Source organism: Pseudonaja textilis, chromosome 3 (assembly GCF_049901715.1).
Source record: "Pseudonaja textilis isolate UNSWEBS1 chromosome 3, rPseTex1.2, whole genome shotgun sequence".
In the NCBI taxonomy this organism is placed as follows: domain Eukaryota; kingdom Metazoa; phylum Chordata; class Lepidosauria; order Squamata; family Elapidae; genus Pseudonaja; species Pseudonaja textilis.
In genome coordinates, this window is record NC_141992.1 from 158,771,887 (window position 1) to 158,799,321 (window position 27,435).

A 27,435-nucleotide genomic window follows, 5' to 3' on the forward strand; every position below is an offset into this window, starting at 1 on the left:
AATGAACATATCACAATAAAGCAAATTTCTCCCTACAAATAAGTGATAGGTTAGGGGAAAGCTATATGCTAAACTAGACTTTTAAATTAACTGTGTGATTAAAATATAACTCTCCGTTGGAGTCAGAAAATAATGCCATTCTATCTCAATTACCAATGGTCTTCCTAGGATTCTGGGAAACTTATTTGTATGGCTAATAACTATGCTGCTTTTTTCATGTCTCAGAGCCTAGTACCATAAGCATGGGTTATTGTTTCTACCATGACTTCATGGCATGACTGTTTGGCAGTGGCAATTGCAATGCACTTAGGGACTATAGAATGGGCTCCCCCATTTCCCTGTTTTTGTGCAAATTATTTGACATTGCCTTTGTGGTAAAGGGGAAAAACAGTGCTGGAAAGTCTCCCGCACCACAAAATGAAAACAAATAGAGATGTGCAATATCAATCAAGGCAAGACAAGTGCAGGTAGAAAAATTATGGTATAATCATTTGTATTGATGAAATGTGTGTTGAATACTATGTAATAGGCTTAGGATAAAAATAGCAACTGGAAAGAACATACTTCTCTTAAATTGACATTGAATGTTTTTCTATCCAGCACACGTTAGATCTTTCAGTATAAATTATCAACAAATGAATCCTTATCATCTTTTATTGGAATCTGAGTTTGTGTACAAGAAAAATGTTAAGCAGCGTATTTAAGGATGCAGATGCTTTAGTAATTTTGTAGGTCAGCATGTTTTATTACTCTCTGTCAAATAAATTGGCTGCAGCCTTGAAGACGTATTTTGCTTTTATACTTAGTACTTTGATTCTTTGCTACATCAAACATTGTAGAAACTTTTAAGAGAGAACTGATAGTTAATAGTTTTCAGACTTAAATTAATGTTGCTAATCAGAGAATTGGATCAAAACAGTTAAGCATTAGAATTGTTTACATTTGGTTTTTATGAGAATATTGGCTTTCATGACTATCTGGTAGAGATTATATGGGATTTTTAAATTACTTTTTGTTTTATACTTGTGATTTATATTGTAACATTTTTCTGACAGCAATTTTAAGAATGCAGGTTTCTTATTTATAGATCGTCGTGCATGACAAATGTAATGTATTGTTGCAGACTACATAATGTAATTAATGATACATTAGGAAAACTAGGCTGTTTCTAGATTATGTATATGCCAATTAGTTTATATTTCATTTAATTATGTGTCACTTTTGATATAGTAAATGTCATGAAAAAGAGGTGGCTGACCTGTATTTATGCTAAAATGTCAGCATAGTTTTTATCTAGGTGATAAAAAACACTATCTGTGTTTTAAATTGTATGAGTTAGATTAAAAATACTCTTAATAATCAACTTCATGTCTAGGAAACTGTTACTTCTTTCATCATTAAAGTTACAAATAAGGACTTGAAAAGATTTAATAGGGAAGCTAAGTCTAGACTGCTCTTGTTTTTTGAGAATGTTTAAGTTACAATTAATAACTGTAAAAGGTGTCTAATTATTTTACCTTAAACTATTGGATTATAATATGTTTCACATCTATAATTGCACCTGTTATCTTGAACTAGGAGGAGATTAAGGGCTTTTACCCTCATTTTTCTTGTGAATGATACCCATTTGTTTTATGATTACAGATCTTGTTTTAGCTACTTATTCCATGATTACAGATCTATGAGTACTTTTGCATTTTACTTCAGATGTTTTAGATAATAGCCTCTATTACCTCAAGTTTGGCCATATTGATTGAGATTTATCAGACTTGTGGTCCAAAACTTCTAGAGGTCACTACATTGCTGTGTCAACCTTATCTTCACAATCTATGAACACAGTTTGCTAAGACTCAATAAGTCACACATAGTGATTCACCATAACTTTGATTATTACCTAGATTTGTTTCTCATCAGAGATGGAAAAAAGAAGTTTGGGTGTCCATTTTCTTTCATATTTATTAAAATCAGTTCAGTAAGTTGGGAGGGGTCAAAATTATGAAAATTCAATCCTGATTGAATTTATAGAATTGATACAAAGCTTGTAAATTACTATTTGGTTACTTACAAAGGTACATTTTGCATTTTTCGTGGCTACCAAGATTCCCACCCCTTGCTCCACCCCAATACATGTGATATACAACAATGCATACAATTCCCAAACTATGTCCTGTACTTATTTAGTATTTCTACTGATGCCAGACCTTTCAAGTTAGGCCAGGCCAGGCCAGGAAACAGACATCATAGGGAGCTCTATTTTATTGTTGCAGATTGTAGTAACAGAATCCTGAAAGTTTGGCAGGTTTTCTTTCTGTCTCTGTTTTATACTAGAGAAAATCAAAAAAGATTATCTTGAGTTTCTTTCTCACCCCTTCTTTTTTCCCAGAGTGAAGGTGACGGTTATTTAACTCTTTTGTTCCTTCTTCAGATTTACCCTGATATTCATCTACAACATCGTCATAATATGTCTTGTTTTGTGAAAGTGATTCCAGACTATCTTGGGCTTTTTCTTTTTCTTCATTTATATTGTCTGCATCCCATGTGATTCTATTAACTTCACCACCTATTTTTTTCCTTCTCCACCAACCTGCCTCCATCATTCTTCTGAAATCTGTTGCGGCCTTGAATTTACTGTTATTAGATTACAACTATTTTAGATGTTACCTTATATGTGTGTGTCTTGGCTGTCATAGTGTCTCCGAGAAGTCACTTTGTGGAATGGCTTTATTAACTTGTCTTGCATTTTTCTGTGGTTGACCATCCCTTGCTTAAGTTCCACAATCCAAACAGTATGCTATCTTTTAATATGAGGTTTGTAGAGGATGAGGAAGAAACTAGGCTCAGTATGGTAACCTTATTCAGCAGTCAGCAGCAGACATAGCAGGTGAGGTTTGGATGTAAGACCTTTTTGGTTGCAGGGAGATAGGATAGTCTGGGGTTTGTACATTGCTATCTTACACCAGAAATGAAAGGAACAATTTCACCTGAATTGTGCCATGGTACTGCTTCATGAGGTTTTGTAAGACATATTTGTCTAAATAAGCCATAAAAATTGTTTCTGCCAGTTCTGTTGTTGAATAAGCAGTATTTTTAGAAATTTAATTTGTATACAACAATACAGTTGCAATATTTTAAATTTATAAACAAATGTTGACAGAAATAGTTATAGCTATTGCTTACTAATCAGAGGTAGTGATTTTCATTGTTTGTACAGCTTTGTTTAGATTTTTTATATACTCTGTAATGTCCTTTCAGGGCCATGAATATTGATATTTATTGAGAGCATAACCCCTAGCTGAATTAGTTGCTTAATCAACTAAACATTTAATTGCAGATGAAATTTGCTTTCCAGTTAATCAGTAGAACATATTGCTAGACTGGCTCTATAGAGATGCCACCAAATTTAATGATAAAGAAATGTAAAACAAGGCATTTCAGTTTGTATACATGCATTTTCTATTTCAGTAACAATTATAAGCTAGTAAACTTCACAGAGCTGAGCTAAAAACAGTATTAATATGCCTTGCAACTAGATTTATCATAATATTGACGGGAATTGAACATTCATATTAAAACTGTTTTACTACTACTGTAACTGAAACATCCTATATTTTAAGTTTCTGAACTAATGGAAGCAAATATTAAAGTTATATTTTCTTCCATGAATAGGTAGGGGTTTTTTGTCCACTAAATTTTAAATATTGTCATGCAGTTAAAGAGGAGTTATTTTCTTTCAGTATATTAAAACTATGTGATTATATTTTGACAAACATGCATAAGTATGCAAGTCTGGTTGATTTAAGGTAATAAATCAGTTTAAATTATTTTGTTGGTTGACAGCCATTTTTAAAATTCCCCTTTATTATTTATGCCCTTCGGATAAATTCTGCATTGAAATATCTATTAAATGCCCAGTTGTTCCTTTTTTATTGTTCTTTCTGGGGCAGAATTTGTGCTGTAAAATATTATTATCCAGAGAAATACGAAGCAATTGTTTTTAATTATTTTGCCTTTGAAGTGTTGTGTGCAAAGCATTGTCATCTAAATAGACTACAGCTGTATTGCAATTACAGAATTAAGCTCACAAGTCATTAGTCATTTATGCTCGTAAGGAGACAAAGGATATTAATTCATGCTAAGCATGATCTCCTTTGGTAAAATTTAGTGGTCTTTTTAATGCACACACAAATCAAAGATAAGAATGTAAAATGAGGATTACAAGCAGGTACCAGATAATCAGAAGTGAGCCGATTTGTTGTAACTTGTTCAGTTTAAATATTTGTGCTTGTAAATTGTTTAACTGGCAGATTCTCCCATTCATGTTCCCTAATCTTCCCATTTATTTTATTGTATAAAATAATCCTGGCAGCTATTCAGTTCCTATTCGTATTTTGTATTGCATTATCCTCCCTGTTGCTGATACAGTTACAAAAAAAACCATGCACACAAACAAACACACACACAAACCCCCTCCCATTTGTAGATATTTATTCTTTTATTATTTTCTCCCACATTTACCATGTTCGTGTTTTGAAGGTTAATGCCCAAAGTCAAGCAGACAGAAGCCAAGTGCTGCAAGGTTTTCCAAGATAGGACCGATCCCTTTCGCAGAAATAAATGATTCCTGCCATGTGCAGTGATTTTGTGCAGCGCTACTCACGGCTGAGTGAGTGCATCAATACTGTAGCCCTTACATGCTGTACATACTGATGACACTGTGTTAACTTGATTGACTGAGCAGTGTACGGGAGAAGATGCACCTGCAAGAGATGTACAGACATGCAGTTTTAGTCTGGTTTTGAAATATGTATTTTTAGATTTGTTTTACTTGAAAATCTCAGTTTTAAATTCCATGGGTTCTCATGTTTCTGCTGCTAAGGTAGAGCAAACAGTTATGAATGCTTCTTTGTTGTCAACATTGTTCTGGATTTTAAAGGTGCATCTTATTTAAGCTTAAATTAAAATATAGAGAGATTGAATGAGAGAGAAAGATGAAATAGAAGAGTGGCAAATTTGCAGCTAGTTGGATATTATTATCTTACGGAGCTTAGCTGAATGAAAGAGGAATGTTTTGTGTAATTCACTTGTGAGCAGCATTTTGTGTTATATTTTTCTGTTTTGTTTTGTTCTTTGTAGGCTTTGAGACAGCAGCAGAAAAGAAGAAATGGAGTCTCAATGATGGTAAACAAGACTGTTCCTCGTGTTGTTTTAACACCATTAAAGGTGTCTGATGAGCAGTCGGATTCACCTTCAGGTAAATAGCTACAGACTGACTGCAACAACAGTTTCTAGTCAAAGAGCCCTCCCGATGAGGTGAGAGCTATCGTGCACAAAATTAGGATGTTGAAAAATTATGATGGTGTTCCCACAAGATGGATTCTGTTTCATTTGTTAAACCAATTTTATTAATTCCAAGAAGGAAGATTTTAAGGTCAGTGTTAGGGGGAAGGGGGGAGGATTAAGAGAGAAAGACTGTGTCTTTTTTAAAAAATTAAAATTACAACAGCTGCTTTAAAGGAATGCAAAGTAGTCTTTTTGGATGCTGATTCTTAATGGGAGAGCTACATTTTGGCATTCCGTGCCATCAGGGAGCCAAATAAATAACCATCACAACTCCTCTGGGAGTGCGAATTACTCTCATACTCCTGTCTTGCAATAACAGTTGTCCTTTTAATAAGATTTTGTGTTCTGGCACCATCTTAATCACCACAGTGCAACCCTGACCTTTACTTTTGGCTGTTACATGCTTCACTGTGAATGAATTCGTGCAGAGATCTGTGTCACTTTTTATTGTAGGTTGGGTTTCCCCCCCCTCCAGACGTGGGAGAAAATTAACTTACCAAAGGGAGGGTTTCCCATTCTTCCTTATATTTCTTTGTTCCCTTATAAAATAGCGTTATTATTTTTAAAGATGCCTCTGCTATCAGTGAAGAAGCTTATTTATATTGGATTAGCAAACATCTTTATTGACTGTTACATTGAAGTAACTTGTTTTCATCACTTAATGGATTTATGAGCTTTTGCTTCGTTGCTTCCAGTGACAGGGGATCAACTTGTCAGCAGAAAACATAACCTTTAAATAGGGTAACAGATAAAGATGTCACTATATGGGGTTTTTTGTTTTTTTTCTTCTTGTAAAAAATAAATAAATCTAGCTTTGTTTTTGGTTTTAGTTTTTCCCAAACCGGGAAGCACTTCAGTATAACATTTGCTTTTTTAAAGGGTCTGAATCTAAAAATGGTGAAGCAGACAATTCTGATAAAGAAATGAAACATGGGCCAAAGTCTCCAACTGGAAAACAAATGAGCCAGCATTTAAAGAGATTAAAAAAATCTGGTTTAGGTGAGTAGGTCTCTAAAATGTGCTTTTTTTTCCTCCCCTCATCTTTTTACTTTATAGAATACATTAAAAAGGTGAAAACTCACCATATAGAATTTCACATTTTCTCTCTTGATGTTTTGGATATTTTTTTTTTCAGTGCACAAGGGCTTTCCTTGCTGTGTTCTTTTGTCCCTTTGAACTCTGCAGGGGTGTCCCCTTTTGGGGCACCTTTTCCCAGCAGGCCATTCTGTCACAACCTTTTTCAATCGGACAGTCTGGAGCTCCCCTAAATTGGCCATTTTGGAGCCAGCTGTTTCTTGCTTCACCATCTTTTCAAGGAGGACTATTCTTACTTCCCCCCCTTTATCTTTTTTCATTATTTCTCGGCGTTTTATTGATATATATCTCAGTCACATTTCTTTTCTGACTTTGGCTTTTCTTTCTCATTCTTTAGAAGCATAAAATAGCTCAGATTATATAGTAAACCAATATTTATATTCACTCTGTTAGACTTTTAAGTGTTGGGCTCCCTCATCCTTTTTTTTTTTTTTTTTGCTAAATTATATATAACTTATTTATCCTAGGCAGTAACAAAATGTTTCATTAAACAAACAGGGAAGCGTTTTTGCTTTCTGTTGGATTATTTAGTCATACTCTGTGTTTTTCCTTTCTTAGATTTTTGTTTGCATCCTAATTTAATATATTTTAAAATATTTCAAAAATGCTGATTTTATCACTAGTCCTTATCCTTCTTAAACTTAGGGCCACTTCATAGTATTATCTAATTGTGTAACTGCTCCCAATAAATTAGTAATATACTCTGAAAAAAGTTATTTCTCCTTTAAAATTGCAATTTTCTATTGCTGCTATCAGTATCTTCCTTATTGTATTTGTTTTTCTTCAGGTTCTCTTCTTATCTTTTTATTCTTTGTGAATGAATTCTGAATTATATTTTAATTCTAAAAACAAATTTTACTTGATGATTAAAGCTGTGGTTAAAAATTGTTTAACAGTCATACATTAAATACAGAATTTATAATTCTTTCCATCCATCTGGACAAAATTAAATCTTTGTTTTGGCAACAAAGCTCTTTCTAGACTGTCTCTCATATTCTCTCTGTGTATCTCTCTCTCTCTCTCTCTCTCTCCCTGTCTCCCTCTCTCCCCCTCCCCACGCACACCCATGCACACACACACACACACACAAACATGAAATGTGCTGATTTACTCTTTGGTTCATGGCATTGTTTTAATTTAAGAGTCTTGAGAAGCTGCAAATGTGAAAATGGCCATTTCTGGCTCAGTGGTTGATAAGCTTCATTGTATTATATCTTTTCCAATGTAATTAAGTAATCAAAACTAGCATTTATTCTTTTAAAAGACCAGAGTTAATGTTTTATAGAATGTTGTTTATTTGTGTTTAGATGTTTATTTTTTATTATAGCTTAGCAGAAAAGGGAACAAAAGACAAATATATGGCTGCCTTTTTCAAAAATGGGATTTTTTGTTCAAGTGATATTTTTATGTGAAAGATTTTACATACAATAAAATCCCATTCTTGGATAGCTTTCTGTCTATAAAATATGATTCAGTTTCTTTCACTGACACATGTAGAAGTTTTTAGAGTCTCTCTGTGATAGCAAAAGAATGGGTGGCTCTGAAGAGTGCCATAACTTCATCAAGTTTAAGTTGGAAGCACAATTAATGAAGGGGAAATGGGGAAATTTTTGTTCATGCATTTAATATGCTTTAAGTATTAGGTAATATGAAGATTTAAATTAGCTGACTATAAGGCTAAAGTGACTATGGCTTGTAATATAGAACCATAAAAATAGGAAGGCCATGTTCATCTGCCCTATATTTTCTTCCTCCTTGAATTCCAAGAGACTGCCTGAAAAGCCCAAGATTCCTTAATGGATGCCATTTTTTCAGAACTAGAGCAATGTTTTTCATCCTTGGCAATTTTAAGATTTGTAGACCAACTCCCAACCAGTTAAAGTTACCAAGATCAAGAAACACTGTTGTAAGGCAATGCTGGAATTATCCACCAAGAAATTTATGCACATTTCTGCTCTCTCAGACTGCCATTCCTGATTTGGAATCAAATCCCACATCCTAACCACCATAGCCATTAAGACCTAATATCAGTTGTTCAGGAGTAGTTAGTAGCTAACACTTCCAGAAAGGCTTTCTGGGCACATAGCTGGTGAGGAACATAACTGAGAAATTACACAGGCAGTACAAATTTGCTTTCTTAAAATAGTTAAAATAAAGCAAATTTTGAAAACTTCCAAAACATACAAGCAGGCATTAAAATTAAAAGTTTGCTTTCTTAAGATGGTTAAAACAAAGCAGATTTTGAAAACTTTCAAAACATAGAAGCAGGCATTAAAATTTCAAATATTGTTCAGTAATGCAAATTGAGATTTTAAAAATCTGCTTTACCTCCTGTGCTGATTTAGTCTAAAGCCTTGATGGTGACTGTGATGACTATTGATAAAAAATGGATTTTTGGCCCCTAGTTTGATGAAAACATCACTCTCTTTTTAGGCACTTATGAAAAATGCAATTTGATACATTCAGGGAAATTCATCTGTGGCAATCATTAGTAAAGGATGGAAGATAAATCTGTCACAGTTGTAATAAAATACATTCTAACCCATAGTGTAACTACCCTTGGCTTATTAGTTACAGTTGTGCTCATAGCATTATCAAAACTGTATTATTGAATTGCAAGAGGTGCAGAAAAGGGCAACCAAAATGATGAAATTGTATGAGTATCCTCCATATGAGATAAAGTCACATTTGTGACTAATGAGTTTAGAAGAAATTGAGTAAATGGGACATGGCAGAAATATCAAAAATTGGGCACGGTATAAAAAAAAGTGGAGTAGAGCGTAAGGCCATCTGATGAACTTGGATAGTTAAAAATTCAATTAATATATTATAGAATTTGTTAACACATGGATACAGTGACATCTGGCAATTTGGATGGTTATAAAAAAGAATTTGACAAATGCATGAAGCATAAAACTATCAATAATTTCCAATCTGGATGGTTTTGTATTGCTCTCTATCTAGGAGATTGCATATCTCTCAATCCCAGTTGCTGTGGATCGTGAGCAGGGAAATATTACTGTACTTGTATTCTGCATATTGCCTTGCCACAGGCATTTAACTGCACATTGTGGGGACAGAATGCTAGATTAGGTAGTCACAGCTGCTTTTTATGAATGAAAATGTGGTTGCCTTCCATTTAAAAACCCTTTGAATACAACCCACCTTGCCTAATTTCGTTAAAAATAAGTGGAAGATTGTATTTTTTTATAACTGTTGAATTGTGATACTTTCAGTTTTGAATATCTTGCAGCATTTCAGGGAATAATTGAACCATCAATCTTTGCTGAAAACCATTTTGTGTTTATATAGTATAGTATTGGGATTGCTTGCTTATAGTCAAATGATGTAGAATGTAAAGAGGCCCATGCAGGCACAAAGATACTTCTTTGTCTGGAAGGAGGGAGGTAATTTGCAATTTTTGTATAGCTAGTTGAGCTTCAGGTTATATGAGGATATCTGAGTTAAAGTTTTCAGGCAGTGGAGAAGACTCCCAAAGTTTTGAAGCATCATGAGTACAACAAATACACTGTGAGCCACTAAAAAGGAGAGCTCTCTATCAAGGGTGGGATTCAGTTTTTTTAACAACTGGTTCTGTGGATGAGGCTTAGTTGGTGGGTGTGCAGGGGTGGCATTCTACAGGTTCACACCTATTCGCTAGAACCGGTTGTTAACATTCTAAGCAGTTCAGAGAACCGGTTGATAGAAGAAATTACTGACCTAATCCTGTAAGGAAGGCAGGAAGGATACATTCTGGTGTTGCTTAGAGAAACTGCCTCTCCGTTAACCCTTATTATGTTTTTGGCAGGACTAGACTACCTGTCTCAGGAACGTCTCTGGAGTTTTTTTTCCCTCCTTTGCTGGTACTTTGCTTGTGTGGAGTGACCATTTAAAGTTACAATGGCACTGAAAAAAGTGACTTATGACCATTTTTCATAGTTACAACTGTTGCAGCATCCCCACAGCCATGAGAGGCCAGGTGAGGAGATGCATGCCTAGATGTGAGTGATGTTGAGTTGGCCATGCCCAGCCAGTCACATGACCACCAAGCCATGCTCACCAACTAAGCCATGCCCACAGAACCGGTTGTTAAAAAATTTGAATCCCACCCCTGTGGGTGTGGCTTGGTGGTCATGTGACTGGGTGGGCAGGGCCAACTCGACATCACTCATGTCATGGGGCGCTTCTCCTCGCCTGGCCTCTCATGACAGTGGGGATGCTGCAACAGTCATAAGTCTGATAAATGATCATAAGTCACTTTTTTCAGTGCCATTGTAACTTTGAATGGTCACTAAATGAATTGTTGCAAGTCAAGATTTACCTGCACAAAAATATAAAAAGCTTCTTTGTTTGCAAAAAGCTGCCCTAAATACCAATCATTAGATTAAAAATACCTGCAAGCTGGAGTTACAAATCAGGCAGGGTGCCAGAGCACCTTGAGGAATGAAAATAGATAAAATGCCGTGATAACTATCAAGCAGCCATCTCTTGCTTATAAAGTGAAACCCTTCAGCAGAGAGGTCATTTAAGCTGTCCAGAAAAAGCACACCCAGGAAAAGCAATCCTTAGATCCATTTGTACCACTTAAAGATATTAGCTGGTCTCACCTCACAAGGTATCCTAAGGAAATCATCCAGATTTAAGGAAAGGTCACATACCCCCCCCCCCGCCCAGATAGGCAGTTAAAAAAAACAGTGCCAAGTTTGTATCCTGCCTCTTGGAAGTATACCCCAAAAGGACAGTGCCAGATAGTACTAAATCAGTGAGGAAGGCCCCTCCCCAGATAGAAAAAGAAACGAGGCAGGAAAAAATTCAAAGACAATACAAATAATTAAATCATAACAGTAGCTGTTGCTTGTTGAAGCTGAATAGGGAAAATTATCCCATCAATAAACACAGGATTAAACATCACCAAGCACAGAATTAACCTTCACCAAAAACCAGTTTTAGACCAAAACTCAGAAAGGGTATGCAAACTCACGTTTGAATGTCAATCTTTCTAGCTAGCCAAGAAGCCTTGCTGAATGTTACTCATCTTGGTTCCCTGTCACTAAAAGCTCTGCTTCATTATTCAATTAGTTCTTCAAAGTGCTGATTGTCCAGGGAAGTATTTCCTCCCAACAGCAGTGTAAAAATCTTAAAACAACCCTTCCCCTTTAAGAAAGACAAGCATCAGAAGCTCCGGAGACAGGAAGTCTAGGCATACTGACAAGAATGTAATAAGAGTGGAAAAAAACAAAAGCAGATTGCTTCTAACTACCGGTTTTCTGAACTGCTTAGAAAGTTAAAAAGGGGTTCTATAGAACCAGATAGAACTGGTAGAATCCCACCCCTGCTCTCTATGCATAATCCTGTATCTTCAAACCAGTGACTAATATTCTGCTCTACAATTAATGGGAAAACATTATTTGCTCACTTGCGAATTTATTTCACAGTATTTAGAAGCTGCGCCAGTCAGAGATTTTGATTGCTTTGCAATAATAAAATACATATATATAATATTTATTTATTTTCTCATTGTTGAATGACTTACACCATTACAAAACAAAAATATAAAACAATTACAATGTTAAAATGTTAAAAACATTGAACATTAAAAGTTATAAATAAAATATAAAAACATCAATCGATATAAAATAATAAAAAGGATGGAATAAAGCTATAAAACATGATTAACGCATATGTGTTGCTCTGAATACATAGGACCACTGCCTGGAACTGAGAACCATGTTTTCATTCAAAACAGTGGTGGGATTCAAATTTTTTTACTACCAGTTCTGTGGACGTTGCTTGGTGGGTGTGGAAGGGGAAGGATACTGTAAAATCTCCAGTCAGAGGTGTATTTGCTGGTTCTCCAAACTGCTCAAAATGTCCTCTACCGGTTCTCCAGAACTGGTCAGAACTTGCTGAATACCACCACTGATTCAAAAGTTATGAAAATGTACATATCAATGCAAAAGTATTGTGTCATTGTTCAAATAGGAGCATTTTCCTTTCCTCTAATTTGTTTTAACTTAGTACATTTTTCATATAAATGGGTGAGTTCTATGCAAAGGCAAGCTTTCAAAAGTACAGAATTCAGCTTCTTGGGAAACATAACTGTTTCAAAAAGAAGCTTTTTTCTAACAGTCAACAATTCCCGAGAATGGTTATGATGTTGATGAGAAAAGGAGAATTGGCTCAGGTTTCCACATAATCATAGAGACCATTTGCCCCTTTTTGTGCCCAATTGTTATTTTCTCTTGAACTACAGACTGTGTTGTGACTGTAAGATAAATGTCACTCCCCACCTCTACTCTACTGTGTGTAGCACCTTGACGTCTTACAGGAAAGATAGATTACAAATGTAATAAATCAGTAAATCAATAAATCTCAAAACTCAGGGCTAAATAGAATTTCTGTGGGCTAGATGTTGTCTTCATTTTTAGCTATTATTAAATACTAGAATTATTATCTCATGAGACAACCTGATGGCATATGATACCACTATTCTGCTTAAACTAAGCTTTTCTGCTCAGGTTCTTGTAATTTTATATAAGCTATCTCCAGTCTTATGAAGGAAGGAAGAAAGAAAATTAGTGCATCTAATAAATTATTTTGAAAGTTAAATTAAGCAAAATGAGAAAATGTATTTTATGAGTTTTTATTGTTTATATCATTGATAGTATATGCTTTTAATGGGCACAGAATTTTGATTATGTTTTAAGATAATGTGTCCTCCAACCCCAACTTTTAATTTGCATCTTGGAGTTTGCATCAGGACTTTAAAAAAAAACTTTTTAAAACAAGGAAAACATGTAAGAAATAAGAGTCCCATTAGGAATATTTACTATGTCTGATTTTTAATTCTGTTTAGTTTTAAGTTCTGTTTTTAACATTTCTTGTTTTTGAAAATTAAAAATAAATGAATTCAGGTTCTACTGAAATCCCTGTTACTTCCACTGCAGACAACAATGATCTTAACATTTTATGTGGCAGCTTGTTCCATTGATTGAACAGCTTTCATAATTATGATGTTCCTTCTGATATCCAGTTTATACTTACTTCCTTGCATTTTTAACTCATTTTCTTGATCTGATCTCTGAGGTAATACGGAATAAGTTTACTTCTGCCTGACAACTTTTCAGACATTTAAAGTCTGCTATGATGTTTCCCCTCAATCACCTCTTCTGTAAAACATCACCATATCCTTTGACTATTCCTAAGAGACCTTACTTTCAAAACCCATCACCATTTTGATAGCCTACCTCTGAACTCATTTCAAGTTGTCACAGTCCTTTTTGAATTATAGTGCCCAGAATTGCATACCAAATAATATTCCAGTTTAGATCTGATTAGAGTGAAACAATTAACTCCCAATATCTTCTGCTAGTGAATCCCGAGATAGAATTTGTCTTTTAAAAGCTTCAGTGCATAGCTAATTATGTTTAACTTGTTGTTGACAAGTTCAACCAGATTCTTTTCACATGTACTACTGCAAATCCAGGTCTCACCCATCCTATACTTGGATCCTATATTTTTCCTCCAACTGTTAAATTCTGCACTGTTTACTTTACTTGTTTAGATATTTTTAAAACTTCCTTTCTTCTGAAATATTAGTCACCCAGTCCAGTTTGCAAATTTGATAATTATCATTTCAACTCCTTCTTTCAAATCATTATTATAAATGTTGAGTAACACAGGGTTCAGGACATAATCCTGTTGTGCTTCCCTCCAACCTGCCTTCTCTTGGTTATCAACTTCTACTCTTTTGGAATACAAAATAATGGTCTGATTCTTTTCCATACCTGCTCCCCTGGAGATTCTGAATTCAAGGATAACATGACCAATTTCCCAAAGCTACCAGGCATATTTACTACTTCAAGTAATTATCTCATGCCAGTGATAATTAGGTCTAGGATAACAAAGTCTGTTCTTCTTCCACTTTCTGACAAATAAAATTGACATCAAGAGAGGACAAACAGTTATTGGATCTCTGATTTTTAGCAGAGCTAGATTCCCAGCTGATATCATTAAAATCTCTATTATTAGTCTTTGAAAGATTGATAATCTGATAGAAAGGCTTCATCCATATCTTCAGCCAGCTAAGATGGTCTGTAATAAATTCTCAATATCATCTTTATTTATCCCTTCTGTCTCATTTTATTCTTGTACAAATGCTTTCAGTCTGATTACTGAATTTCTGCACAAGTATATTTTCCTTTACATACATTGCCACTCCCCTCACCATTCTTTTGGATCTGTTCCTTATGAATAAATTGTAGGCTTCCTGAGCTATGTGCCAGCCATAAGTAGAAATCATTAGGTCTCAGTTATCTTGTTAATTTAGGATCCTACTTCTCCCTATTTATTTCCCATTTTCTATGTATAAATGTAAAAACAACTGAGATTTTGAGTGGCACAGGCTACTGGACTGTCTCTAAAATTCTGAGTTTCATTCTGGCCTCCTGCTTTTCTTTTTGTGGTCTATTTTCTTAGCTCTAAGGCTCAGATGCATATTTGTTTCTGAACTCTTGCCAGTCTTCCCTGTTAGTTCAACAACTTCCTGATGAGTTCATCATGGTATCTACTCTAGCAGTTCTTCATGAAGATTACTTAGGCCATTGTCATAAAATCCAAAGTTATTTCAGCAACAAAGTCTGTATAATGGATCATTGACAACCCCACTCACCCACCCCCATCCTATTTTGTCTTCTGTTTCTCATTGGTTCTTACTTTATCAACTCAAAGATGAAAATGTAGATTTAAAACAAAATAGATTAATTCATAACTTTACAATGTGTTAGTGGCTTTAGTTCCTTCATGACTGTACAAAGAACAACTTATAATGTAATGCAATTCTTATAATTATAAGAAAAACTTATAATTATAACAACTTATAATTTCCTGGTTTCTATTTTAAAACAAGTTTTATTGCTAGTTTATAACACATTTTATTGGTTTCTAACACATTTTGCTTAGCAACTGATTTTAACAGCATAGTTTGATGAAATAATAAGACTGGAAGTTTAGTCATTTTCTATAGTTAGGTAGTTCTTTCTATAAAATAAACAACAGCATTATTTTGTTAATATGAAAAGAAGAAACAAAAATACTATGCACATGTGAAAGGAAGTGTGGGGTGAAGAACGCTTTCAAAAGTGTTGGGAAAGAAAATGCTCTTCTTAGCATGGACAGCTGCTATACTCTATGAAATGTAAATGTTTTGAATTTTACTTATTAAATGTACCCATCCCTTCTTTTATTTGTGATAGAGTTAAATGTGTTTTCATTTGTTTAATCCAGGACACTTGAAATGGACCAAAGCCGAAGACATTGATATAGAAACACCAGGATCTATTCTTGTGAATACCAACTTGAGGGCTTTAATAAACAAACACACATTTCTTTCATTACCTCAGCATTTCCAACAATACCTCCTGCTTTTACTTCCAGAAGTAGACAGGCAGGTAAGTGAAAAAATATATACTTCACATTGCTTTCATATTAAATCTTTTTCAATACCTTGATTAATATTGAGTGACATGAGTATTTCTGCACAACATATAAGTTATGGAAATTGCTCTGATAGGCAGTAGCTGAAATATCAAGGAGTATGTTTTAGGTGAAAAGGTCCAGCAGGGTTTTTTTGCCACAACAGCAAAAGATGAACTCTCTTCCAGATTGTTATGTTTTGTGACCTAAACAAGGTAGATGAATCACTTTTCCTGCATATCTGAAACATCTATTAATGCCCATTTCCCTAAAGCCTTAACATTAATAAACATTAAACCTTAATGTCCATCTCCCCACTTAATTTAGCTGCATTTCATTGAGAAGAAATTTTTGCAAACCAATCACATTAGTTTCATAAAGAGCTAAATAAATTGCTATTTGAGATATGCAAGTTTTAATAAGTTCTTAGAGTTTGTTTTACGGTTGTTTCAATCTTAGATCAAGTTATAATATCAATAGAGTCATTAATTAACAATGGACATGTATTTTGACACAAAGCCATTAGCTTTCAACTGATTTCTTTAATTTTAGTGAACCTCTTGTAGATATTCTCTGTCAGAATACTATATAGCTGAAAGCTCATTTGTAAATTAACATTTCTCTCCACAAGAATGAAAAATGCCTTTCCAGGAGAAAGGACCTGTTCCAGAGCTAAGAAGGCAGTCTCCAAATGCTCTCCTGCCTCCACACAATGTTTACCATGTTGAAAGAATTGGTAGACAAACTAGTTCCCTAGAAGATAACTCCATGAGCAAACTTCTTTTTCTCCCTTGTTCTTTACCCTGCTCTTTTGTATTATGGGGTATTTGACTGTATCCCACTTTCCTGTTCAGTCCTTAAGATTCCTTCTGTCTTATATGGACCTGATGTACTTATTTTCCACTGAGACAGGAACATCCCTCATAGGACTTTATCCTGACTGTTTACCCAGGTTCACTTCTACCCAGTGCTTGGTATTTGTCACTTTTGTGCTATTTTGAACAATGAAGGAATGGAGTGGGGGTAGAGATAAAAAAAACAAAATCTCTAAATCGCCTCTGGGGAAGAAAATGACATCCTCTTAGATCTTTTCCTTCAAGATTACCAGACTTTAATATTGACAAGCAGATATGGCAGTGTTATTGACTTAAGAGAAAACTTCAATAAACTAATACCAAAACAAATAAATAGAATAAAACACTCCCAGAAACTTCTAAGATGAGAGTGAGATAAAGAGAAAAAAACCTCTGGTCATGCTTCTTTGTTATGTAGCCCTCTTGATCATGAAGGCAAAAGAGACTGCCACTGCAGGGATTTTTTTTATTCCCAGCTCTCATGTTATAAGGCTTGGTAAATTTTATGCACAGTTATATCCATAGTTTTCATCCCCTGAATATATCAATAGATATATGAATTTGGCTTTGGATACTTAAATTCACTTCCCAGTCAAGAAGAAACAATACCCTTTAGAGTGATGCAATGACTCCCCAATGAGTCTATAACAGTGTGATTCCACCCTGGAGGCACCTGTAAGGCACAAGTGACCAGATCAATACATGTAGTTCAAGTTAACTACTTTATTGTATTCTGCCTATAATACAAGAAATCTCCCTAGACTGCTTATCTTACCTTGGAAACAGACAGATAAAATTCCATGGAGTTGGGGAGTGTTTGAGTCTTGGATCTCTTGAAGGCTACGCAGTGATACAAGGCTAATTTCCTGCTTGATTTCTCCTCCATGCCTGGCTGATTATTTCCAGCAGCATCATTTCTATTGTATGGCCCATTCATTGCTACTGCTGTGATTACCATTCAATACTTATTTCAGAATTATTGGGAGTTGAGTGGCATATAAATTATATATAAATAATAGTTATTATTATGATTGGTGGCACAGCCAGATGTTTAAGACTGATTTGGCATTTTTGTCCACCTATCAAGTTCTTCCTAAGAACTTGGGATAGACAGGCGTTTTTGTTTAATGATGTTAAAAATGTTGTCAGAGGATGTAAACAGTCCTAAGTAAAGCTACCTTTTGCAATTGACTGATGGTGATTTCAGTGATGGTGTTCAAGTGGTGTTCTAGATGTTTTGGGATTATATCCAAGATATCCAACACTATTGGTACTATCTTTGCTTTCTTTTGTTTGCCATAGTTCTAATTTTATTTACAGGTCTTTCTATTTTGTGATTTTTTTTTCCTAGTTCTTTCTCTTTTCTTCTGCTTCCTCCAAGTGCTGCCATGTCCACTATCCAGACTTTTTTTTGCCTTTCTTACTAACATTCGTTAAGTCTGGGGAGTGATATGGCAGGTATTTTTCTGTTTGAATTCTAAAGTCTCAATGCATTTTAGCTTCTTCATTTTCTATGGCTATATCCCTCTCTCATTAGTTCTTCTCTTGATTTCATTTTATATTCTCCTTCACAATATCCTGGTATTTCACAATAAGTTAGCCATTTCCTCTTGTATATAAGATGCTTCTTGTGCCGAGATCTACAAATGTGTTTTGGGGCACAACCTGGGTTTCTCTCTATTCTATATTAATATGGCACATCTAACATAATGGTTTTTAAAATCCACATTAGCCTTGACTTTGTCATGCTACAAACATCCATGCCACTCAAATCTCCGGCCATGTCCTTCTCACTCCAAAACTTCTCATTTCTTAGTAACACCCTGTCTTTCATCCAAATCAAACAGCAAGCTGCAAAATAAAATTTCAAATCAGATAAACATTCCTTTGCATTATATAACACCTTATATTTAATTTGTAGCTCTTTCCTCTGCCACACAAATTTAGTTATATCTTTCTGCCACTGTTTAAATGATGCATCAGTTGTCAGATATTGTCTGAAACAAAAACATCATTCTAGGGAAGACATTCATTTTTATTACAGGAATTCTTTCCAGCAATGACAGTTGGAATTTTCCCCATCTTAAACTATCTTTTTAACTTCATTCCATGTCTTAACATAGTTTTTTTGAAATAACATGCAATTCATATTTGTCATAGTGATACTCAGATATTTTACCTTCCTGTCAATCTTAAAGTCCATTTTATTCATCAATTCTGTTTGATCTTCCAATTTCACATTTCTTGTTAACATCTTCCTATTTTGTTTATTAATCTTGAATCCTACTAATGCACGAAATCTTTTAATTTGCCTTTAATATTTTATTTTCCTTTAAAGGATCTTTCATAACCAACTCCAATTCATCTGAAAAATGTAAGTTTCTTTTAAAATCTTTACTCCCACAATTCCCTCATCTTGTCTTATATTTCTATTCAGTATTTCAAGAATCAAAGAAGAGAAAGGACAATGAACATCCCTGCATTATTCACAGACTAATTCCAATTGTTTTCTGCATCTTAGAAGATCAGTACAGATAGTTTTTTATTATGTTCTCAAGATACTCCAAAATATCCAACAAATTTATAAACATACCATGTTTCTCCAACAATACGCCCCCCAATAGGAAGGCCCAGCATGTTTTATAGGCATGAGGTGAAATTAAGCCCCACCCCTAAAATTTAGGCCTTTTTAAAGCATGCGAAATGGGGGGAAGGGCAGGGGGGAACTTGCCGTTAGGAGCAGCCCACGGGCAGACATAAGAGAAAGGGAATCATCTTACAGACCCTTAGCACCCCCTTAGAAGAATGAATGAATGAATGAATGAATGAATGAATGAATGAATGAATGAATCAGCAAGGGAATCCTCTGGGAAGCTTGTTGATGCAGCCGCCATCAAACAAAGTGATGCCCCTGCAGGAGGGCAGACGGTTCTCTTCAGCAGTGGGTTCTGTCCCTCTACTTCCTCCACTGTTATTGGAGACGGCACTGGCAAGTGAGGAGCCACTGCCAGCGAGAACCGTGGAAGCTACTGAGGCAGTTTCCTCACCCGAGAAGCAGCTGAAATGCTGCTGGCGGAGGAATCCTTGATCTCTCTCTCTCGCTGCAGGGGAAGGACCAGTACACAGTGTGGCGCTGCACAGGCTCCAGGATGCACTCAAACCATTCCTCCACCCACTGGAAGGGCCACTTCTCCTCCACCCACTGGAAGGGCCATGATGTCCAGCAGGGACTCCGGGCTCTGCGTCTTGCCCAATGGCAGCACTCTGAATGCGGCATGAGCCACGTCGAAGGCAGAAAGGAAAGCTGCAGTGGTGGACGAAGCAATAGCAGCGGCCGATGAAGGTCCTGCGAGGCAAAGTGCCCACTGCCACTGAGGCCAACATTCACACCGCAGTCGCCCCCCCACTGACCCGGCCTGCAGCCAGCACCATACTTAGGTCTGCAGCAAAGGCACTTGGCAGGGGTAGGGAGCTCTCTGCGCTCTGCCATGATCGGCCATTAGGAGCGGCTGGTGGTGAGGCGTGGTTGCCCGCAGGGTGCTCTAGCCGAGATTGCACATAGGGGGGAAATTAAGTCATCCCCGAAAAGATGGCCTAGCCATTTTTTCAGAGGTCAAAAAAAAAATAAAAATAAGGCCCAGCCTTATTTTCTGAGAAACATGGTAGTCCTTTAAATGACTTTTAGATAAAAAACCACGTTGATCCTTATGAATAAATTTTTGCAAAATTATTTTCAGTTTGTCAGCTAGAATTGCTGTGAAGTACTTATAACTCAATAATGATATGAGCCTATAGCTTCTTATTAAAATCAAACCTTGTTCCTTTGTGGGTATACATTATTAGCCAATTTCTTTGAAATCCAAATCACGTCTGTTCTTTAAAAGAATCTATCTTTCAGAAAAGTAGGCATAATTTTTTGAATTGCCATTTTTCTATCTCCATATATTAACCAGCCTAAATTGTCCATCAAATCAAAGAAAACTTTGATAACTTGCTTTGATTGGTTTTAATATCTTTTCTGAGAAGTTCTGTCCAGTTGTGGGGAGATCACTCCATTCCAATCCTCCATCAAATACTAATTTTCAGAAGCAACATATATTAGTTTCTCCATTTGTAAAACAATACTTTGTCCTCATTTGGCACATAAATTCCCAATGTCAAAATTTTAGTTCCAGGCATATTAACTTCCAGTCTAACAAATCTACCAAGTTCTGCTTTTAGTTGGGGATTTACATACAAAACAATTCCACATTTAATTTTAATTTCTCTTTTGAGGAAAATGTGCTCCATTTATATTCCACCGAAAGCATTTGTAATCCACAACAAGCCAATTTTTTTAAAAAAAGATATTTGTAGTACCTAATTTCAGTTTTCTTTTAGAGTCTGTACTGATAGATTTTAATCTCTCCAATTCTTCTTTAAATTTTATTTTATTGGAAATTTCCTTGCCTTTTGGACAGAATTCAGTCAAAACATCTACTGTTTAAAGATAAAGATCACACCTTCTTTCTTTTTTTTGATTTTTAAAAACAGACATAAACCATAAAAACATAAAACATCTTTTCTCAAAGCAGCTTGATCCCGGATTACATCTCTTCGTACAGACACAAATTCAAGTTCATGGTCATTTTTATATACCATTCCATATCTTATTACCATTCTACATTTTCTATATAGCTTCTCCCCTCTTTTAAGTTTCTTTATTTTATTTTATTTTATTTATTTCATCTCAATTCAGATCATTATACTAATATTCTTTGTCTGTCCTATTTTAGCTGTCTATTATCTTTTCTCATTAAACAAAATTTTTCCTGTAATCACTGATTGGAGTATGATGCCTTTATATCTTTATATCAGAATCCGTTCGGATTCTGCTTGGTACATTCTAAAACTACACACTGTATTTTTAAAAAAGAAAAAATTATAAATATATAATATAATTAAAACAACAATCCATACCAATTCAATTCTATCATTAATATTAATATTCATTTAAATCTTAAACATTTTACACATTACTTTTCAAATAGATATCATGCTTCTATGGGAACACTTATAAACTTTCCATAGTTACTTCCCCCCCACTTCACTTACATTTTATAAAACATTGAGTAATTAAAATGTTCCCATTCCTTCCTAATTCAATTCTCTCATTTATTTCATTTCATTTATTTTGTTCACAAAAGTTTCACTAAATTACACTGACTATTTTATCCCACTTTTTAATCATATGTTGTTTCCAATTTTCTAACATTATTTCTAATACAAATATAACAATACGATCTTATGGACCTTTGCAGAATCACTTTTTCACTTAAATTTTCACCAATTATCTCTGAATAAGTCCTGTTTCTTTACATCTTGCTCCAAACCTTTGTACTTCTCTTCCCTTCCTTCCTCCCTTGCTTCTTCTCTCTCCCCTTTTTACCCCCTTGTCTCTCCACCTCTATTTCCCTCTTCTGTGTTCCCCTTTCCTGTTGCTTTCTGACATTATATCCACTTTTCACCTTATTTTTCCCTTTTTTGGTTGTTTTTTTAGGTCTTAAATTCTCCATTCTCTTTCCCCCCTTTCCCCTTTCTTCCCCAGGTAAAGTTACTTGTTCATTAAAGATGGCTTCTTCTTTGTCCCAATCTTCTTGTTGCGCAATCTTTTCTTGTAGTTATCGTAGGTACGGATCGCCATTTCTAAGAATTGAAAAATGGAGCCAAAAGAGCCCTTCCATTCTTGTTCCTCTTCTTTATATTTTTTAAATTCCATTTTCAGTTCATCCACAAGTGATGCCATTGTAGAATTTTTTTAAACAACCACCCAATTGTTTTTAGTCATTCAAATATAATTTCCAGAAGTCCCAAAGTCACCAAGCAATCCAAATACACACAAGCTGTTTCTTTTAACACTTTCTTCTTTTTTCACTTTCTCTTCCTGGGGAGAAAGTTGCAAAGTTCCAGTTAAAATGTATCTTTTAGAAGTCTTATTAAGATTTAACTTTAAATTCTTTTGAGTTACAGGCAGAGTCCTCCTTCCAAATCCTGCCCTTATTCTTTTTCTCTCCCTCCCACTTATAGCAAAAAAAGAATTTTTTAGTGTTCAGAAATCTTTATTGTCGCCTTGGCATTTAATTATATTTCCAGTTTAATTACCTACTGGTGCCAAAGCGGATTTTTCCGATTTCTCATTCATCTCTCTTCACTGTCAACATGAAGGAGAGTGGGGAAAAAAAACTTTCCCTTTTCACTTTCATTTGCTGCTTCCGAGTCTTCTTTGGGAGCGATGTATCTTTTATAAGATTTAAATTCCAGGATACCTTAGTTGTTGCTTCTTATCTCAGTCAGCCAAAACTTTCACTTCTTAACATCCTCCTGCACTTTTTTTCTGGATGAGTGCTTCTTTGAGGTGGCCATTTCTGACTGCTGCTCTTACCGCCTTCGGGAAAGGGAGTTTAGTCAGCTGAGGAGGAAAGATGTGGCTTTCCTCGACCCTGCTGGGATCTCCCCACTTTTCACCACCTCTATGGGATGGCTTAGCCCTGAAGCCAGCTGGCTCGGGGCGTTCCAGGGGCAAGCCCAGGCAGAAATCGTGCATGATCGCAGATTCCTGCCTGCCGCCGAACCCTGCAAACCGGAAGAAGAGATCACACCTTCTAATATGTGTCAATAGACAATATATATTCTTTAATTATACCAAAAATACAGGAATTATTCAATGTTGGCTTCACCTCTGACTATGTTAATATGATATACCCAGTAAACAGGATTTTTGAGAAAGCTAAGGCCTCAGAGTCTTGAATTGGCTGGGAACATTATTTGGAACCATGACAACTTGATTCCTTGTTTTTTTCCTGATAAAGTGCACCCAGACATCCTTTAAATCATTTCTTATTCTCACAAATTTTATCACTCTCTGCCTTTGTATACTCCCTCACCCCAATCCAAAAAATTTTCTAAGATTTTATTTAATAAGCTTTTCTCTATTATCTTCACCAGAATCTTCTGGGATTGCTCTAAATTCTCAAACAAATTCCTTCTCTCTCAATTCTAATACAGTCAGATTATCTAATTCCCTTCCAAGTTTCTGACTATAACTTTTCTTTTTTTTGATAAAACAATTTATTAGTTTTAACAGTTAAAAACAGCGAACAATACATATACAAATAAATGAAGGAAAAAAAAAAGAAAGTAGAAAAGAAAGGAAAGAAAAGATCGAAAAGAAAGGAAAAAGAAAGAAAAAGAAAGAAGGAAAATTAAAAACATTCTTATTTATTTTACAGTTTGCAAGATCTTTTTTTTTTATATAGCCTTTGATTTATGTCATATATACACCTATTGTATACATATATCACTATCTCATTATTATCAGTTAAAACTTTCCTCTTATGCCTTATGATATATAATTTATCTATGATTAATCCAATTATACCAACAATTCCAACTATCATAATATTGTGAAGTATCTTTGTTTTTTAGTGCCAGAGTCAGTTTGTCCATTTCTGCGCATTTTGAAATTTTATCAATAATCACTTCATCTGGTGGAATTTGATGTTGTTTCCAGTATTGTGCAAAGGCTAATCTGGCCGCAGTTAATATATGTATTGTTATATATTTAGCTTTTTGGAAATTTGTTTGTCAAAGATCCCTAGTAGGAAGGACTCTGGTTTATACTCGATCTGCTCTTTTGTAATTTCTTCCAACCAAGTTTGGATTTTCTTCCAATAATTTTGGGTTTCTGTGCATGTCCACCACATATGGAAAAAGGTTCCTTCTTTTTTCTTACATTTCCAACAATACGGACTCATGTTGGGGTGCATCTTCGCTAGCCTCGAAGGAGGGAGATGCCATCTATAAAACATTTTATAAAGATTTTCCTTGTATGCTACCGATTTTGTGATCTTATTATTCCTGCCCCAAACTTTTTCCCATTCTGCTAGTGTAATACTATGTCCTACATTCCGACTCCACGCAATCATATTCCCTTTTACAATTTCTTCTTCTAATTCTGTTTCTAGTAAATAATTGTAAAATTTTGTTATGCTTTTTTTGTCCGGTCCTAATAAAATCTTATCTAATTGTTGAAGTTTGTTGTTAATTCCAAATTCTTTCTTATCTTGTTTGTACCTACTTTGAATCTGAAGATAAACTCATTGATCAATTTTTAGTCCCTGGTCCTGAATTTCCTGCCTCGATTTCAAATTTCCTTGTGAGTCCAATAAGTCTTTATATTTAATCATTTTAGTAATTTCCAAATTGTTTGGGTAAATCATCGCCTCCATTGTTGAAATCCATATTGGTATTTTTATGTAATGTTTTTTCTGAATTTTCTTCCAAATTGTTAGTAGCGCGTCTCTAATTAAATGTCTATGAAAATATTTTTGACTGGTTTTCCCTATATCCCATAAGAATGCGTGCCACCCCCTTTGTAAGTCGTGGCCTTCTAGAAATAATATTCTTTTATTAGTTAACTTCACCCAGTCCTTCAACCAAACTAATGAGGTGGCTATAACTTTTCTTTTACTCCCCAATATTTCCACTTTGTCATTAATTTGTTTACTTCTCTAGACACTAGTTTTACAGAGATTTTCATCATACCAATTTATTCATTCTCTTTCTTCTTTACAAATCTTTCACCATTTTTTCATATGCTGTCAATTTAGTATCAAGTTATGCAACTTACTTATTATCCAGTTGCTCAGACAATTTCTGAAGCAAATCTGGTGTAATTTCTCTTTCTGCAGGTTGCTCTCTTCCCCTCTAGTGTATTTTGGTGTTTTTCCATTACAAGTAGTCCTCCATTTATGATCAGTAACTTGATGTTTGATGTTACGATGGATTCCCAAAAAAGCTATTTGTGACCCAGGTTCAAAGTTCTGATGCCTACCTCCCTATAGACACGTGACTGTATTTTAGGCATTCATCAGTCAGCCCACATTTATGGCTATCTACAGCAACCTGCAATCTCATGACCACAATTTTGCTAGAAACCAGCATTTACTATTGGTTTATGGCAAAAATATGCCTCTTAACAAACATTGGGTTACTGAATGACAAAACCCTCTGTCTCTCTCTCCATGTCTGTCTGTCTGTCTGTCTGTCTGTCTATCTGTCTCTCTCTGTCTCTCTCTCTCTCTCTCTCCCCCTCCCTCCCTTCCTCCCCCCCTCTCCATTTTGGTTCACTTATGCCAACCCAAAGTTCTTGTTAAATGGGGACTACCTAGCAACCTCTGTCCAGCAATATTACCTGTAATTCCAGAATTCCAATCTAATACAGAGGATTACAAAGAGTACATTATAGACAAAATCAAATTGAGTACCTATCGACAGAAAGGCAGAAAATGAATGAATGAATGAGCAAGCCAATTTTTTAGTCCCATGTTCTGTGATAAAGCATTTCAATTTCAGTTCAAAAACCACAGGTGATATTTTTAAGCTAAACTCAGTGTATAGACCAAGGCATTTATGGATTCCTAGCTGCTATCATATAAAATATTGTGCCCAAAGCAAACTGTCCTTGAAAAGTACATAAGCTGAAGCTATCAAAATAAATAAGACAACTATCTATGCTGAGCTCCTGGTGAAAAGTTAGCCTATAAACTTAACAAATTAAAGCATAACTAACCCTTCCAGATCAAAGTTCTGTAATGAAATAAATAGGAAAACATGTGATCTTATTTTTTGCCATTTTTCTATATCTCTGACCTTTAGAAGACCAAGAAGATCCAGAGGTTCCTTATTGCCCCAAATTCTTTCTAAACACAGGCGTTTATAAGCCATGGAATAATAGGAGGGAAATTCTTGGATCTATTTTTCTTATCAGACACAACTCTATATTAAAAAAAAAAAAAAGTATTTCTGGCCTGACTGCCATTCTAAAACATTTATTATCCTTCTAAATTTTGATCTGCCATTTCTTTTTCCCAAATTTGTTGAAATATTCAGAGATGAATTAAGTCAATTAATGAAAGGGGTGCTGACTTTCCCATTAAAGTCCATGGAACGTTCCACCCAGCAATGAAGAACTCACCTAAATTAATTATCTGCTAATGGAAAATTTAAAAAAATCCTTAGTTGACTCTTGTATTTCTTGTAATATACTCAGTGATATATGTTTCATCTCTTGTGCTCTTCCAAAATGGTTTATATCATTCCATATATGTGATCTATTACTTCCCCAATCATTTGATATTAGATTTCTTATCCTAAATACTGTGCTCCCAGTTTTGATTTCCAGAGGCTTCTCACATGTTCTCCCAGGATCAATAGCCATTCTTGATCTAACACAACCTAAAATAACAGTTCTTCATCTTTTTTACCCTGGTGACACTTAAGGCAAGATGAGAAAGTTGAGGAATGGGTTGCCCATCAGTTTCTGTCTCTAACCCTTGTCCGGTAAGGTATTGTCTATTGGGATATTGCTTTCAGCTAGTAAAGCAAAAAAAGGTCTTGATTATAGAGTCTAAATTTAGAAATAAAATTGGTATATTTTTAGTTTGCCATAGTACCAGTTAATATAATGGATAGATGTTATGGTTTCCAAAAAAGAGTCTATGACATGATTAATGCGCAAATTTCTATTAGAAAAATGAGGTGTCAACTTTTTAAATACTTTTATGGTTTGGTAATAGAGAAGATTTATTTATATCCCTTTCTAATAAAAATATCTCAGTTACTATAATGAAAA

General features: G+C 35.0%; 1 protein-coding gene across 1 annotated transcript in view; it reads left to right on the forward strand.

Annotated features, from left to right (window-relative positions):
- Positions 1-27,435, forward strand: part of ASXL3 (ASXL transcriptional regulator 3) — a 132,494-nt gene that overhangs the window by 83,750 nt on the left and 21,309 nt on the right. The window contains exons 6-8 of the mRNA XM_026699217.2: positions 5,134-5,251; positions 6,220-6,339; positions 15,721-15,884. Of these exons, the coding sequence (XP_026555002.2) occupies positions 5,134-5,251; positions 6,220-6,339; positions 15,721-15,884 (402 nt within the window). The remainder of the gene's footprint in view (positions 1-5,133; positions 5,252-6,219; positions 6,340-15,720; positions 15,885-27,435) is intronic.